Below are 17,735 nucleotides of genomic sequence, written 5' to 3'. Positions count from 1 at the left end.
TCACTTTTGTTTCTTTTGGATTTTTTTTAGGATTTATTTATACCTGTGGTGGAACTTTAAAAGGACTTAATGGTACTATAGAAAGCCCTGGCTTCCCATATGGATATCCAAATGGTGCAAACTGTACATGGGTTATAATAGCAGAAGAAAGAAACAGAATACAGATCGTCTTTCAGTCTTTTGCTCTAGAAGAAGAATATGATTATTTGTCATTATATGATGGGCATCCTCATCCTGCAAACTTTAGGACAAGGTAAAGAATAAACATTATTAAAATGTAATTTGCATTTCTATCTTACAAATATCTGAGAAAATATTTTTAAAGCTTATATTTTTAAATTATGGATTCTTTCTTATTTAGACTTTAAGGTGCACTTTAATCATAAATGTCTTGAAATCTATATGTTGTACTTTAAATCTAGTCAAAGTAAGTGCTAACATTAATCTAACCCTCATAAAATTTGTCTCAACACAATTAATTAAGAAGCATATGAGCATGGATAAATGAATGTAAAGTGAATATGAGATTGTGGTGATCTAGTAGCAGTGGAACTTTTTTAATCTTTGCGATAGGAGGTTTTTGAGGGAGATCACCAAAAGATAACATTTAAGATAAATAGGTATTTTTTCTGCAACTGTACATGAGCATCCTCTAGCACAAATGAATTACAAGAATGAAAAAAAAGTTTGAAAAATCAAGAGTGGAATGAGTCACGGAACATTTTTTTATCAGTGCCTTCTTCAGAGTCATGGCCCAGTTGTCCTGTTCATGAATGTTCTGTCTTCAGGTGTACATAATAATTCTGCAATAGCAACAGGGACATTATCCATACATTTGTTAGTTATCTCTGTTATTGTCTGTTTTGTGTTCTGTAAGTCAAGTTGTCATCTACCTAGACTTCTGTAACGTCTTTGCCAGGATCCCATGCCACATCCTTGTCTGCTAAATAGGAGAGAGATGGATCTGATGGGCAGACTGTTCAGTGGATAAGGCATTGGCTGATTGGCCATATCCAAAGTGTTACAGCCAACAGCTTGATGTCCGAATGGAGATCAGTAAGAGGTGCTGTTCCTTAGGAGTCCCTATGGAGACCGATACTATATAATATATTTGTTAATGATGTGAACAGTGGGATTGAGTGCACCCTCAGCAAGTTTGAGGATGACACCAAGTTGAATGGTGCAGTTGATTCGCTTGAGGGAAGGGATGTCATCCAGAAGGACATTGATAGGCTTGGGAGTGGGTCTGTGAGAACCTCATGAAGTTCAGTGAGGTCAAATGCAATATCCTGCACCTGGGTTGGGGCAATTCAGGTCAATCCTCAGTATCAATACAGAGTGAGGGATAAAGAGATTGAGAGCAGTCTTGCAGAGAAGCAGTCAGGGATACCGGTGGATGAAAAATTGAACATGAATCAGCAAGGTATACTGGCAGCCCAGAAAGCCAGCCATATCCTGGGCTGTATCAAAAGAAATGTAACCAGCAGGTTAATGGACATGATTCTGCCCTTCTACTCCATGCTGGTGAGAACCCACCTGGAGTACCACGTCCAGCTGTGGAGTCCTCAGCAAGGGAAAGACATGGACCTGTTAGAGTGGGTGCAAAGGAAGGCCATGAAGATGGTCAGAGGGCTGGAGCACCTTTCCTATGAAGACAGGCTGAGAGAGTAGGGGTTGTTCAGGCTGGGAAAGAGGCAGCTCCAGGGAAACCTTACAGTGGCCTTAAAGGAGGCTTATAAGAAAGGTGGAGACTTTTTACCAAGGCCTGTAAAGACAAAGCAAGGGGCAATGGTTTTAAACTGAAAGAATGTAAAACATATAGTTTTCCTCCTTTCTGCCCTCTGCTCGAAATATAAAATTTAGATGGAGATTTGATCACATTTAAGAGACAAAAAAAGATCTCACTGTCAGTCAGGATTTCTATTGGTGAATCCACTCTAAATCGTAATTTCAAAGAGTGTGTGAACAACATTCTGCACAAATGCAAAAGGATAAAACAATTATCACTATTAGGAACTTACTGTCCTTACTGAGCTACAGTTTTAATAAGCATCAGAGAAGACAGGTGAAGGAAGCTAGGATGATAGAAAGAAGAGGAAAACAATATCTTCCAAAAGCAGAATTTTTTCTTTGTATGTGTTTGAACTGCTGAGAAGGTTTATATATATTTGTGTGCATATGTATATTCACATCTACATATATCTATGGATGCATAGATATATAGATTCCTCTATGTGTGTGTGTGTGTGTGCGCACGCAGGATTCTTTTTATATTGAACTAAGCCTTCAAATCTGGAGCTTTGAGATACATATTTGTAAAATGTCAGTATCTTGAGAAGAAAATCAAGGAAGCCTGGCATGCTCAAAAGTTTTGGTATTGTGTATTATTTAGGATGCCCCTAGATTCTGGTGAAGAATAGCATAAATTCTATAGAAGAGAACAGATTAAGGCAGCACTTAAAAAGGAAAAGACAATTAAGCCTCTGTATAGGTCCTGAAATAGAGCACTTTTGCAAGACTTACAAGATCTTGTCAGTGCGTGGGTGCAGTAGAAAAATAGTACGCATTTGTGTGAGTGGAGAACTAGGTTTCAAATTAAGAAAGTGTGATAGTGAAATTATGCAAGCTTTACTAAATCTTTCATGGTGATGCGTATTTTCTCAGATTGCTGTAGCAAGTAGTAAGATGATGTTTCCTAGAATTTTCTTTTTGCTTAACAAGTAAAGTTTTACTGAGGCACATTTGCTTGTGGAAAATGTCTTTCTAGCATGACAGTAGATTTTATCATATTCCTCAGTGACATTAATGAAAGTGTAATCAATTTATGCTAGTCACCCTCCCTTTAATTTTGTAAGACAAAAATGTTTTTAGGAGACTATACAGGTATATTTGTAAAATACAGAACTGGACAGCTAAAATAATTGTCTCAGCCAAGGCCACTATTTCTTTCTGCTTCAATATTCTGATTGAAAAAAGTTTCTGTCTGACTGAATAAGATTTTGCAGTTGGACTGTTTCTGAAGTTCATGACCTCTGACTTCATCCTCATTCGGTTTTGTACTTTGTTTAATTGTTCTCAGAATTTAATCTTGTTGAGATTTGTAGTCATTGACTGTCTTCAGTGAATGCTTAACAGCCTCAACTGTTTAGATGGCACTTAAATGGCAGCTAAACGATAACAAATGGTAGAGAAGCATGTCGGATATGGCCATTATAGAAAGTGTAGAGTCAATATTATACTTCAATCTTTGTGTTACTGTATATGCTTGTTTTAGTATATTTAATATGCTAGATCTTTGCCTCAAAGTATAAATAGAGAAAACTTAGAATAGTTTAAAGCTGTGAATGAAATGCAAAAAAAAAATATATTTTCATAAATCATATTGTAATCACATACCAAAAAAACTGTTTGCAGAAAGAAAGTATAACTTCCTGTAATTGAACCAAGCTTTCAGCAAAATTTCATACTTGGGAGTCTTTCTGGGTCATGTCATAGACACTGTCTATTTTTAGGGTTTCCTTGTCACCCTCCCTGTGCAGCTTTGTGATTTTTGTGTACACTTTCTTCCACATTTATACACCTAGGCTCCCCATAAATATATATATATATTTATCGGGGTTTGGTTTTACATGATCACTTTTAAATTGCAACCTTCTATACACCTTATTTTAGAAAGTAGCTAATATTTCTGCACTGCTGTTCTGAGTGAGTGTTGCATTTCCAGATAGAACTTCTTTTCTGTTTTTTCAAAATGTCTGCCTTTCACATAATTTTGGTGTGTTACTAGATTAAACATTTCAGCCAAGCTTTTTGAAGATGCATATCAATAAAGTGTTTTCAATTTTCTGAGGGCCCATCTTGAGAAACAAGAGTTTTGTTTGCACCTTTAAATTAAGTTAATGGAAGGTATGATCTGAACTGATAAAACACCACATAAATCAACAGCTTTGCAAAAATCAATTGGAGTCATGTGATGATACCTCTTGCATGTTATGAAAGTAATTTTTAGTATAACTTCTAAATAATTCACTATAGTAGCTACTGCCATATATTAGGGAGTAATTAGAGCAGGGCTACATTATGAGGGGCACAAGCCAGGAGCCGAGGGTGACCATGCTCAGGCTGTGCTTTCACTGGCAGGGCACAATCCTGCAGGGGCTGAACATGGCCAATGGAGCTGGGGACTGGTAACAGGGTCCATGGGCAGCACCCTCCACAACCAGCAATGGACCAGGTCTAGGGTCCCTCCAGGGAGTCCAGCCATGAGGAAAAAGGAACAGGGCCAGCTAAGCTCCACAGACAGTAGGGCCAAGAAGCTCATGGAGGAGGCAGGGACAGGGACAAAACTATAGCAGGGTCCGGGTGCCTCCAGGGGGGCTGACAGGGAGCCTCAGCACCCACGGTCAGTGGTGGGTGGGAGTCCCAGCTGAGGCTGGTCAGGACCAGGAAGGTCTGTTGTTTTCCTCAGGGTCCTGACACGGCACAGGGAAATCTGGGAGAAAATGTGCCTTTCAAGCAAGATTTAGATATCATACAAAACAAAGTATGGGAATAACTGTATGAATTGTTCATTGGGTACTCCTCATGTCACTCCCTGAATAGTCATATGGAAACCACAGTTAATTTTAAACTGCGTTATTATTGGCAGCAATATGGTACATATGTAAATGGATGAGAGAATGGCAACCTCAGTTCTGACATTGCCTTGCAAATATTTTACTTTGTAACTTGGATAATTCTTTATTTTCTTCTTTTTTTTAAAAGAAATTTCTGAGCATAATGCATAATATACTATCAGTAAATACCAAAGAGTATGCTTGTCTTTTTAAGAAGGTGCTTAGAATTTAACACTACTTTTAAAAGTTTTCATACTCAATAGCTTTCTAAAGTTTTTTCCTCTCTATTTACCCCAACTTGCAGTGTGATGTTAGAAATAGCTTTAAATAATTGAACAATAATATGTGATTATATACCCCACCTCTGTTCACAGTTACAAGAGAATTTATTTTCCAAAATTACCAGTGCCTAACCAGTTAATTGATTTGATGTTTAAATACTCATCAAAAAATTAAAATTGTATTGAAATCAATGGAACAAATTAAATCTGTTTTAAACAGAAAAAAATTTGCATACCTCCCTGCAATTGTACTAGGATAAATGGAACAGTTCAATCCAGTATATTTCTGTCTCATTGTGTTGACTAAAAGAATCTTCCATGTGTTTATGTTCAGAAAGCAGTTTTATAGTAGACAAAATTCTATATTTTCTTAAGTTAAATATAAAATTATTTAGAAAATGAGAAGTCTATAAGAACGTTCAGGTAAAACATATCAGAAAACATTACTGTGTGGTCTTCAGAACAGACATGGCGTGGGAGTTTGGAAAGCTCCACTGTTAGCAAAAAGGTATGATCATTTTGTGACAGCTTTTCATTTGTTTGCATCAGTGAAAAGAAAACATGAATTTGTTTATCTAAAAATCATGAGAAGTGGAGGTGTTACAAACAGGCACAAACTGGAATTTTTGAACACTTAATTAATATATATTTTCCTTGTTTTGAGAGTCTGCAAGACCAGCATTATATCTTCAGAGATATTTTAAAATGTCAATATTGTCACTGTGTCAAGAGATGTAATTGGATGAATTAAAAACTTTTCTTTACCAACTCATGGTTAATTTCCTTTTAGGAAATTTGAATGGAAGGAAGCTTTAATATTATCAGCATTTAAAGGGTGATCTAATACTCATCTTTTCTTGTTTTTAAGCAAGATGAATCATCCTTTCATCTACATTCCCTGTTGAGGCAAACAAGAATCAAATACACAGGTTATCGAACAGTGCTTCTGAGCTGCATAGGAGAAATTCATTGAAGTCACTGAAGACATTTACTGCCTTTTCTCTATTGATGAATTTCTTTGTCCTAAACCATCTGACTGCCTAAGCAGGTCTACATTTTTAACACTTACTCCCCAACTACTTGAAAAAAAAAAAAATGTTCAGAAGATTAATAAGTAGATCTTTAAAATTTCAGGATGCTCCTAGTGTTAAATGTAATTGGGTATGCTCTTTTCACCCTAGTACTTGCAAAGGCTTGAATTTGGTACTAAACAAACTGACTCATACTTTGATAATGGTATTGCAAACTACTCAAAAAAGAAATTGTTATCATATAACAGAGGAATAAGCTCAAAAATAAATTTAAATAAGATTAAAATACTTTAATTTTTTAATTCCATTACATATGGAATAACAGATATTGTTCCACTGAGAATGGTTGGTACCGACTATAAAATTTAAATTAACTTCTTTGGTGCAACTAGTTAAGAGAAAAAAACCTGGGAGTAGAAATATGTAAAATTATAACAAATCCTTAATATTAATTCATATTGGATGTTTTTAGGGTTGCAGGCAGGTGAGTTGGCTGCTTACTTGGCTCTGGGCTGAGGTTATGTTAACTGAAAAGGGCATGGAAAATTATTGGATATGCCAAAACAAGAAGGCTGTTCTGACTGTGCCATAGGAGTTGGACCTGCTTCAATGGTCTACAGGACCACAGTAGAAGCAGGATAAGTGCATCTCCGGCTTATTACATGTCACCTAATGCCCCCTTGGCAGCTAGAGTAATCTTTTTCTTCTGACTCAGACTCGTTCCGTCTTCTGGTCCTTAGTACTTCAACCTTAATCCCTTGTGAAGGTTTATGGATATTTTATATCTCTTACTACCTCCCAACCAGACTTGTTATCTTACTTTTTGGAGGGAATCTATTATGCTGTTATTTGTTAGCAAGTGCTCCAATTTTTCTCACATTAACTCTAATCAAAACCAGAAGACAAAAAAAAAGCCCCACATTTTTGCCTAGCTTTTGCCTCCTCCTTCCTCTACTTCTGCTATGTCAGGGTTTCCATTTACAGAATTTCCTGACTTTAAGACTTGTTTTACTTTTTCCTTTCCAAGCTCCTTTTCTTTAGATGATCTACAGTACTACAAGATTTAGTACAGGGTTCCCAGAGCTAGTGCCGATGTCTTGTCTGAGCAAAATGCCACTATGGTGTGTTGATTCTCTTTCCTGAATCCAAGCTTTGATGGCTGTAGCTCCATTTTCATGCATGTGTATCTTTTAGTTCTTTGTAAGTTCTTTCTTATATGAACAATGCCTTGTTTATTTAAACCATATAAAGACTCTTTCTGAGTATTGTTATTGTTTGGCTTATATTAGGTGTCATTTCAACTCCTGTTGTTAGAGTTATTCTCCAAATTAGTACTGTACCTTTCATCTACTATCATGGCAGTTGCTCAAGTTAGCAGACTCAGTGCTAATAAGATAAAGAAAAAAATGGCAATTATGTGAGATAGTACACTGAACCTGACAGAGGCAAAATCTTTTTGACTGTTTGGTTATTAAGCCTTCAAGACATGTCAGAGCAGAATATTTGTAGACATTCAGGTCTTCATTCCCAGCTAACCTTGACAACTGAAAATGTACAAAGCTTCCTTTTTCACTTTCTTGTTCAAGTCCTTTTGGATATTGAGGTAGACCATGAGTTGTTGATAGGGGGATAATGGACCATTACTGATCCTCAAAAAATTTCCATTATCATCAGAGGCAACTGTAGCTCTCAGTGTTTTCAGCTTAGACTGTTTATTATTCCCTACATAGATGTACTTTTCTTCTCTCATCACTGTTCACTTTCTGTCCAAATTGGCAACCAGAGCAGAAACTGTGAGCTGATTAGGATCAAATTAAGGATTCAGCACTTTGGAAACACCTTCAAACCTCTGATCACAGAGTCATTGATTTTTCTTTCAGCTGATTCACAGTTCTCTGGCTTTCTCCACTATCTGCATGGAAAGAGAAGGAAGGAAGGAATTTCACTTGAGAATTTAGGGACCAGTGAACAAAACCAAATAGGATGACACTCTGCTTACAAAGAAAGAGAAAATAAAACGGTATAAGTGCTAGTCAAAGACCAATTAAGAGATAAGGAGATTGAAGAAAAAAGAGCAAAGACCAATGCAGATTGAAGGAGGGAACAATGGCAATTAAAAAAAAAAGAAGGCACAGTGAACCAGAAATCAAAATGGAAAATGATGAGACAAATTACAACACTGAATTAATGTAAACAAGAACATTTTCACTGCATTAACAAATTAAATATGACAAAGGTGAAACAGAAGATACGTAGAATGTTGAAAATGGGCTGAACATTGGTAGAGATACAGCAATAAATACAGCAAAGCTTGTAGGTAAGAGAAACAAAGATAATAGAAAAAATGTAGCAGAATTTAATGCTAAATAGATATTCAGCTTTGAGAGATGGGTTCTGAGCAGGCAAGACATTTAGATGGAGATTTATTTTTTTGAATCTGAAAATTTTACTTTATGAAGAAAATACATTGAATTGATGAAATGCTTGGCATTGTGATTATAAATACAAAGCTGAAGGAACAGTAGTTCATGTCACTTGTGCTATACTCTTGAGAGTATTTTAATATGGTATACATTTTATGATACCCATTGAGAATGAAAGGTAGAAAATTAAAACTGATAAAAGAAAGTGCTTGTCCAGACAAGGTGCGGCTGGTCTCTTGAAGTTATGCTCACATTATTGATAAGAAGCCAAAATTTAGCGGGTTAAGAAAAAATGGTTAGACATTCATTTAGCTATCAAGGAAGTCTAAAGTTAAATGATAAGGATTTAAAACCAAAACCAACCTATTAAACAAAATGTTTTGGTAATTACTTGAAGGTAGAAGTAACTTTCTGTTAACTGACCTTCAGAAGAGACTTTCCATTCTTAGCTTTCCATGGGATGTCTTTCTCTGAAGTAACTGGGATGGCCAGTTTAGCTACTTTGAAGTAGCTGATGGATATTGGACTAGTTTGTTTACTTCTCATGCAATGCAAGGAAACCCTCTTTTACACCCTCTGAGAATTATTACCTTCTTTGGAAAAGCTTGTAGCTAGCATTAGACAGAGAAAGTGTACATATACCAGTTTTATAGGGAGATGTGTGTGGTCACCACTGAGAACCAGCTCTTCTAAATATTAGTTATTAATTTTTCTTTGTGTTGCTAAATTGCTTTATGGGATTTGAAACAGTCTAGGAAGGAAAGTTGATTTTTATTGTGCAGACCACTAATATATGATATACATATATGACATTATACCACAGCATGCCAGCACAGACTGTCTGTGGCCGTTGGTCTCCCACCAGCTATAAAAGGAGGAAGAATGATTGTTCACAATAATAATCTTGTCCCAGAAAATTATAGTCTATGGGAAAGACTCATTCTATTGCAGGGATGTCTAACTGTTAGAGTTGCTTACATGACAGAAAAGTAACTCTTAAATTAGTTGTTAAATTCACCTTATATTGTTGTAGTTGAAAATATTGATAAACATACCTCATAAAGTTCATAATTTAATCAGAATGTATCTAGAACAACCATATACTATTACTAAACTAAACTCTGAATGATTAGTTCCTACATGATTAGACTATTTCTATTGTTTCTGAAGAAAGGAATGATCATTCTATTTCAACTGGTACGTCTGCAGAAAGCCAAAAGAAACAAAAAGTGTTTCTGCAAATATGTGTGTGTGTGTGTGTATTTACATGTACACTTACTAGAATGAAGTAATCTATAGGCATGAGGCTCAACTGAACTGGAGAACTTTTTTTTCTATCTCTCTAATATTTGCCTTAAATTGTGAATGCGATAGATTATTACTGAAAAGTGGCTCCTATAGATTACATTACATTGCACAGTTTGAACTGAATATTTTGTCATCCAAATTATTTATGGAAATATAAAATATGTTATATTTTATTGTACCTAAGTACAAGTTAATGTCAACAATATACTAGAAATCCTTGAATCTGCTGACATGGAAGAGCGGCTTTTTCCTACCAAAAAATCCCCAAACCAAAGCAACAGAAAAAACCCCAAATACCCCAAAGATTATTTATAAGTGCTAGTAGCATCAAAAAAATTATCTCCAAGTCTATTATTAGTTTCAGTAATCAGTGCAGGTCTTCAGGACCTTAGTGTAGTGATACAGATAGTTGTGCAAAAATATCTTTTTCATTAGGATTTACAAATTCAGTTATTACTTTTTTATGCAATTTTCTTATATGGTCTTGACCAGATTACATGGCTCAAACATGCTTACATTTTTGCATTGTAAAACATATATACTACATATCTACTTTTCAAAGTTTACAGGAAAGAGCCTGATAACATCTATACAAAGGACTGAAGTAATTTTGGTTGTTAAATATTGCTCCCTTATAATATGAGCTCGGGACAGAAAGAAATGTATATTTTATGCAGCTTTAAACAATAGTAGAATTTCCTCTAAAATAAAAATAGTTTGCTTTTCTTGATCACAAGTTTAAAGTTACTTTCAGTGACTTCTGTCACTTCGTGTCTTTTACAAGGTGATTAAAGTTGATGAGAACACCTCTCAAGCATAACAAGCATCTATGTACAAAGAATGGAGCTTGTATTTTGGGGTATATTTGGGTATACTGCGTGCTGGAAAAAGTGAAACAAAAAGGGCCTAGTTTGACGATCTAACTAATAAACACTAACTATAAAAATTAGGAATGTTGTGAAGAAATAGCATATATAATATATAAATACATAAAATCTTTGGTATATGTATTTTATTACATAAATGTCTAAAAAAATTGAGAAACTTTACTAAGCAACAAGACGTGACAGGAATGAGAAGAGATAAGTGCTATAAAGGGTATAGCAGACCCATGCAAAGTCAGAAATGGAACTCTACATACACTGAAGTGGCAAAGTCTTGAGGGAAAGCAGCCGTACATTTAGGCTATTCCTGAACTGCAAATGTTCATATACTGTAGTATTTCAGATGTCATTTATTTAGAAAGTAGCTGTTGATAAATTGCAAAAAATATTTATACTGTTTAAAGGAAAAAGAAAATATTAAAAGAAAAAATTTTCAAATCATAACCACTGTCACAAATTTTCTCCCATGGCAAATCTGAAATTAAGTCAAAGTATAGGTTTTTTGAAGTTTGAAACGAAGTCAGTCCTTAGTTTACTGTCTTCATAAGAGGTATGTGGTATTGTACTTGATAATCCAACTCTATAAATATAACTTGAATGAAGAAGTCACGGTGATGTGCTGATAAAGGTGATTACCTCTCATGGCCATTTGATTATTAATAATTGCAAAAATATTCTTGGCCTAGTCCCAGTGTCATTTTAAAACATGTTATAGCAGATCATATAAAAATGGATCATGGCTGTAATAATTTCTCAATTATTTTTATTTCCTCTATGATTTCAAGTGATCATAGGAAGTGAAAATATATTTAGGTATAGAATTGAAAAAAATATTTAAAGTATAAAATCATCACAAAATCTTCTATGACAAGCAAAAACATAGAAAAATCAAGTAAACTGCTGGCCAAAATACAGAACTCAGAAGTATGAAAAATAATATTAGTTCACTACGTAAACAAATTAATTTTTTCCCCCAGATGAAATACTATAAGAAATAGTATGAAGTGGTACTGTGTTTCCACATATAAATACTATGTACATATCTCAGTTTTGGGGTGTATATTATAAATTCTGTAATTATGATTCTGGATATGGCAAAATACTAAAATGAAGATCTCTCTTTTATTTTTTTAATTTAAAATGGAAAACAATGGATTTGATTAGGCTTTCCCATGAAAAATAATCTCTGAATGTATTTGTACCTTTGTCTTTTTACAATATTGCTTTCACTACCAAACTATTTTCTATAATTTTTCTTATTCCATTCCATTCCACATGCCTTAGTAAAATTATTTTATCCATCTCTGTCCTGCCTTTCTAACTCAACTCTAATTGATTATCCTCTCCTAATTTATCTTTTTTGACTTTACCTTTTCATATTTTTAACTTCTATGTGTGAAATCATTGCTTTTGAAGATTACTTTTTTTAAGATCTCACAGTGGCCTTAACTAAAATTACAAAAAGCCCTGAACCAAAAAAATCTAGACAAGTTTCTATTTGTATCATAGTATTTGCACCTCTAATAAGCAATATTCAGATAGGCTTTCAGCTTTGGGTACATTGAACCCTGGAATTACATTTGACATGATTGTTCAGTTTTATGTGGAGCATTTAAAAACCTATTCTCTGACCCTGTGTTTTGGGGTGAAGTAGGTTTAATCTTTCTGTGACTAAGGTGTTCTCAGTGGTTGTCTAAGGAAATTAAATCTGTTTTCTCAGAGTATTGGTCTTTCTTTTCTGGTTGTCCAGAACTACACTGGGTTATCGATCAACATACTGTAATACCAGGTTTCATTATTATGCTAATGTGATCCAGATTTATATGGCAGTGGTTCTTAACACTGATTTATGTGGTGTAGCTGTAAGAATTTTTCTAACTGATACTAAGCCATGAAGAAATAATTTCAAAAGCAGAGGGGTTACTGCTTTTTCAAAATAATGATAACCCTCAACACACAATTTTATTTAGTTTGCTGTTTGTGTGTTGTTATTCTATCTTTTTAATAAAAAACCTGTTAAAACAAAGTGCTTTTTTCCAGATTTATATTTAGAAAAGTGGTTAGTTATTCCTGGTATTGAATGCAAAGGTAAAATTTCAAGAAAGATACAGAGCAGGACCAACCTTCAGTGTTCTAACACCCCCTATTCACTGTGTACCCTGTTAAATAGATTGTGTCCCAGAAATAATTTTGTGTCTCAGTGGTTTGAAAAGGTTATGTTTAGCATTTTTATAAAACGTACATCCAAACAATGCGGGGACAATGAAAATGTTTGAAAGTTCCTGCATAGTTTTTTTTATTTGACTGTCTTTATCAATTAAAGTAGTAAAAAAATAACCACTGTAACTACTTAAGTTTGTATGAAATGTGGGTTGATCACTCATCCTCTTTTTGTAATTTATTCTGCTTGTAGTAATTATTATTTCCCTTAAGTCTTGTTTGCTCCACTATCTGATTCTGTTTATTGAGAACTGTTTTTTTAATGTCAAAATTACTCATATATGGAATTAAGATCACAAAGTCTAACCTATTCCTTGATGACTGCCAAATAGATCAGATACGTGGACTCATATTATTCTATTATGCTTATTTAAACCTACCCCCATTTATAAAAATGTACATGCTAGATGCAGACCTAGCAGACCTGTAACTATTTACAGATGTGCATTTTATATATGCAGAACTATTATCCAATCCTAAATACAGAGACGAACAGTAGCTGCATTTTATTACATGTTTTCAACAAAAGTAACAGAATCTTTGACAGTTCCTTTCCTGAAATGATTGTGGCAGTCTTCACATGAAAATAATTTTCTCTGTTTGCTAAAACAGTGTATTCTCAGCATGTAATCAAAAAGACCTTGTCATATTGGACTTTTCTTAGTAATGTTTACTCAAAGTGCTACTTTGTAAGGAAAAGCAATATCATATTTTGAAATCACTGTCTCTAACAGTGGAATAGTACAGATATATAGCAGTGTGTTCTTAAAACTTTAAATGTAATTATTTGGTCTCTGCTGCAATAACAGTTCTAGTTCAGACTTAAATGTTAGAAAAAAAACTTTTTTTTTTTTAGCAATAGTATAACATTGTATGCTTTCATGCATAGCAGAATGACATGCTAAAAACTACATTGTCAAGAAAAAGAGAAGAATATTTTAGTGCATTTATTGTTGTCATGGGTAATCTGCATTTTGTCCCTATGCTGATGACTTTTGGAATGCTTATCTATGTTTATTATAACTATTAGGAAGAAAATGCCACTAAAACTGAAGAGCTCTGTACTAAACTTTAATGGAATATAATAAATTGCCAACTTCTTCTATAATGTTATTCAGTTTTAGGAGATACTAGCTCTGCAAACAGCTTACACTCACATGTTTACATGCTAACTAGTCTGCTTCAGATAGGTGCTCTTTTTCAGTGGCCCTTGTGTGAAAACCAACTAAAAGCTTGGTTTGCAATTGCTGAACAAATGTAGATCCTTTTGATTTTATTAGAGATGTTCAGAGCTGGTTTGTAGAGGACGTAAAGGTGTGACTCAAAGCCCATGGAAATTGGTGGGAAGATGCTGACTGGTTACAATGGAGTTTATATTAAATCCACTGTCCAATGGGCACTAAGAATCTCTGTTGTAGGGGTTATAAACCTGTATAAAAAGTGGCGATGGGAATGATACACTTATTTTTAAATTAGTTTTACACATTTATTAATTTTGGAAGGATTTCTCCTTTGTTAGATCAGTTAAGGGAAGATTTCCAGAAAGTGGAAGTTAGAATAAGGTACCTGACACCCTTCTGTTATGTTAAACTAGATTTAAAATGTTTCACTGTCTTTCATGTAACCAAAAATTCCTCTCATAATTGCTATTTTTTTCTTTTCATTTCACAGGAAATGTTTGATAAGAGCAGTCAGTTAATTTGAAAAATTATACTTGATTCTTTTTTAAACAAATCTGAAATGTAATTATACTGTGGTGAGTCTTTTTCGTCCTAGGGAGTCTTCTTTTTGTTTTGTGAGGATGGAAATGGAAAACACCCCACATACATTGATTATAGGGGAAGGAGAAAAATTCAAAAGGAAAATCTACATTTTCTAAGTCCAAATTTTAATTTAGATTTTTCTCCCTTGGAAGAGGGACCTTACTTTTTATTTTGCACTGAAATATGATTTTCTTTAAAATGCTTTTTGCTTTCTGCCTAGAAATTTTGTTATGGCATTTCAGATATAATGATCAATATAGAATGAAATACTTACCTGCTATGAGAAAATGACATGTTTATATACTTTATGCTTATGTAGTATATACATTGTGCTTATGTTATAGATATATTAATCTACAACCCTTTACTTTTCTGATTTTATAAAGATCTCAATAGGGTCTTATTTATGGTTTGATGGGATAGTGTTTCGAGTGTCACAGCTTTTTGCTCAGATCTGTCTCAGAGTTTTAGATCTGTAAATGAAAAATCTTTTCCATTATATCCTGGCTTTCTTCACCTTCACTTTGTTTTTTATTTGGCTGTCTGTGTTGTCCTATGTTTTTCCATTTTTTTTCCTGTGTTCTGGATCCCTTTTCCCATGCAGCTATAAAGTTTTGCTTCACCTCTACTTGTCCTCCACACAAGGCATTTCAGAATAGATATAGGAAATCGAGAATTTAATTTCTCATTGCAGTGGCCAAAAATAAAATCTTTATACATACTTTTCTCCACTGCAGTGGATACAGGCTCTGTTGTGAAGCACCATATGCTCCAGACCTCTCTGTAGAAAGATAGCCATACCCAGCACTGGAGGAGAAACACCTTCCTGTAGCATCCTCTGGACTTCCCTCTCTTGACCTCTGCCACATACTCTGCCTGTATTTTCTCCTTTAAAGTGAACAGGGGTCTGTGAGAAAAGTAGTTTGCTTTTGACACAGATTGCAAGTTTTCTGGAAGAAAAGGAATGAAATAAAGTAAATGGATTTTTTTGTTTGTTTGTTTGGGGTTTGTTTGTTTGTTTGTTTTTTTAACCATTGCAGTCTGTTTTCCAGCTAATTTAGCTGATGAATTGATAGGATTTGTTCTATTTGTTGCTATTACTCAGTGATGTCTTTATATTCTAAGATAGTGAGTTTTTCATATTAAAAGCATAGATTCTGAAATATATGCAGATAGCTTTTCCTCCTTCACATGCCCTGCTACTACAACTTTATCACTGTACCAGAACAGAAATAACATGTGTGGTGATAGTGTCACAAGCATTTTGGTCATGGATGAATTCCAAAACTCCAGTGAATATTTAGTATAAGTTGAAGCTGTTCTGGAAGTTCCTGGCACCTACAACAGTGATAAGCAAAATATGGCATCTCTCCTTTCCATATCGTGCTATTTTCACACATTGAGGCAAAGTTACAAAAGATAGTTGAGCTCATCTAAAAGCTTGTTGTCACTTACAGAAGCAAATCCAGTGCCCATATTCCTCTGACTTTGGCTGTGTGATCGTCCCCTGCACTTCCTTTGGGTCTGGCACTCATCAGGCATGTCCCTTTGTGGATATGCTAATTGAATTGACTTGAGTTTATTTTTAATGGATTAGTTCTTCATCAGAGTGCTTAAATGAACCAATTCACAGAGAAGTGTGTAAATCCCTAGAACCAGTGTGAAGTCAGTGTCAGAACTGTGGGAAAATCAGAAGGAGCAGGCTCCCCTCCTTTGGTGTTTGGAAAGCTCCAAGGTCTGCTAAAATGTACTGTACATCTTTACACAGCTTTAAGATGAGAAGAATAAACTATGTTGTCATAATGTTCTAGCTGCTAAAGGCTAAAAATATGTGCTGCTTACTTCATCATTTTTTAAATCTTGTTACTTTAGGAACGTAGAATGTTTTTAAATGCTCTAAAAGTAATTGTTTTGATATGTTGTGTTCTGATCAGCTTTTCTATAAAAGAAGCAGGCAAATCCTCACCCTAGAGATCTTTAAAGACTGTTTGTATGGTAGTGAGATACCTGCTTCTTACTTACTGTTTGAAGTTCTTCTTGCTTTTTTATGTATTAAAATAAATTGGCTGTTATAGGAAATATAATTATTTATAAAGTCTGTTTCATTTCTGATGCTAAAAAAAAAGTGGAGGGCTGTGTAATAAAAGTTTCACAGTGGTAATGGATGATGGCAGTTCTTAGATACATGCTTTGTAAAGAATATAATGATCATGCCAGAAACTGATAAGTAATTTATTGTTTAGTTCCAAGCAGCTGTTCAATTAAAAATGTTCAGCCTTGACCTATGATCATTATTTTAAAATAATAGATCGCATGAGCAGTTTTGCATTTTGACAGGGAAAAATTATCATTTGACAAAAATAAATTAGTTCATAAATCATATGCTGATTTGTTAATGAATTGTGGAATAAAGATACTTAACATTTTCAGTGAGAGCAAAACTTGAATGCAGTCAGCCACTTGTGCTCAATCTTGTTTGCTTTGTTTTATAGGCTATTAAGACAAATTCTGTTTACTTGTTTTAAACTGATTGAGCAGATGTATAAAAAGTGTAGGAGTTGCTCCTATTCATATTTGAATTCTTTTAAAGAAGTGCTTACATTTCTTACTTTCTTCCTAATTCAATGGGTAACTAACTGCTTCCTTGGAAGGAAAATTGGAAGACCAAACATCAGTTGAATTTTACCAGGATGCTGCAGATCAAGCTTGCAATACTCCTAGCTGCAATTCAACACCTTCAATAATTTCTCAACATGTACATGTGCATATGCACATGCACACCCAAAACTTAAACAGTAATTAGATTCAGGCTTAATTGACTCTTAAGCAGCAGAGCAGTGTTTTCCTTTTCCAATACACTTTTCAGATTTCAAAAATGTTTGTTCTGAACTGGTGTAAGAAAGAACATTAGAGAATGTGGTGGGCTGACCTTGGCTGGCTGCCAGACGCCCACCCAGCCACTCTGTCACTACCCCTCAACAGCAGGACAGCAAGAGAAAATAAAATTAAAAATCTTCTTGGTCAAGATAAAGGTACAGAGACCGCTTAACAATTACTGTCACAAGGAAACCAGATTCAATTTGGGGAAAATTAATTTAATTAATGGCCAATTAAAGAGAGAGTTGGATGGTGAGAAACAAAGACAAAAACTAAAGCACCTTCCCCCCATCCCCACTGTTTTCTCCTCAGGTTCAAATTGACTCCTGATT

At 34.5% G+C, this 17,735-nt stretch overlaps 1 protein-coding gene across 2 annotated transcripts in view; it reads left to right on the top strand.

Moving 5' to 3' along the window:
* Positions 1-17,735, top strand: part of CSMD3 (CUB and Sushi multiple domains 3) — a 726,030-nt gene that overhangs the window by 83,731 nt on the left and 624,564 nt on the right. For both annotated transcript variants that reach the window (XM_040588420.1, XM_040588419.1), the window contains exon 2: positions 31-253. In XM_040588420.1, the coding sequence (XP_040444354.1) occupies positions 31-253 (223 nt within the window). The remainder of the gene's footprint in view (positions 1-30; positions 254-17,735) is intronic.

Source organism: Falco naumanni, chromosome 3 (genome assembly GCF_017639655.2).
Source record: "Falco naumanni isolate bFalNau1 chromosome 3, bFalNau1.pat, whole genome shotgun sequence".
NCBI lineage: Eukaryota > Metazoa > Chordata > Aves > Falconiformes > Falconidae > Falco > Falco naumanni.
The sequence above is the reverse complement of the archived record's forward strand: the minus strand, read 5'-3'. Positions and strand labels throughout refer to the sequence as shown.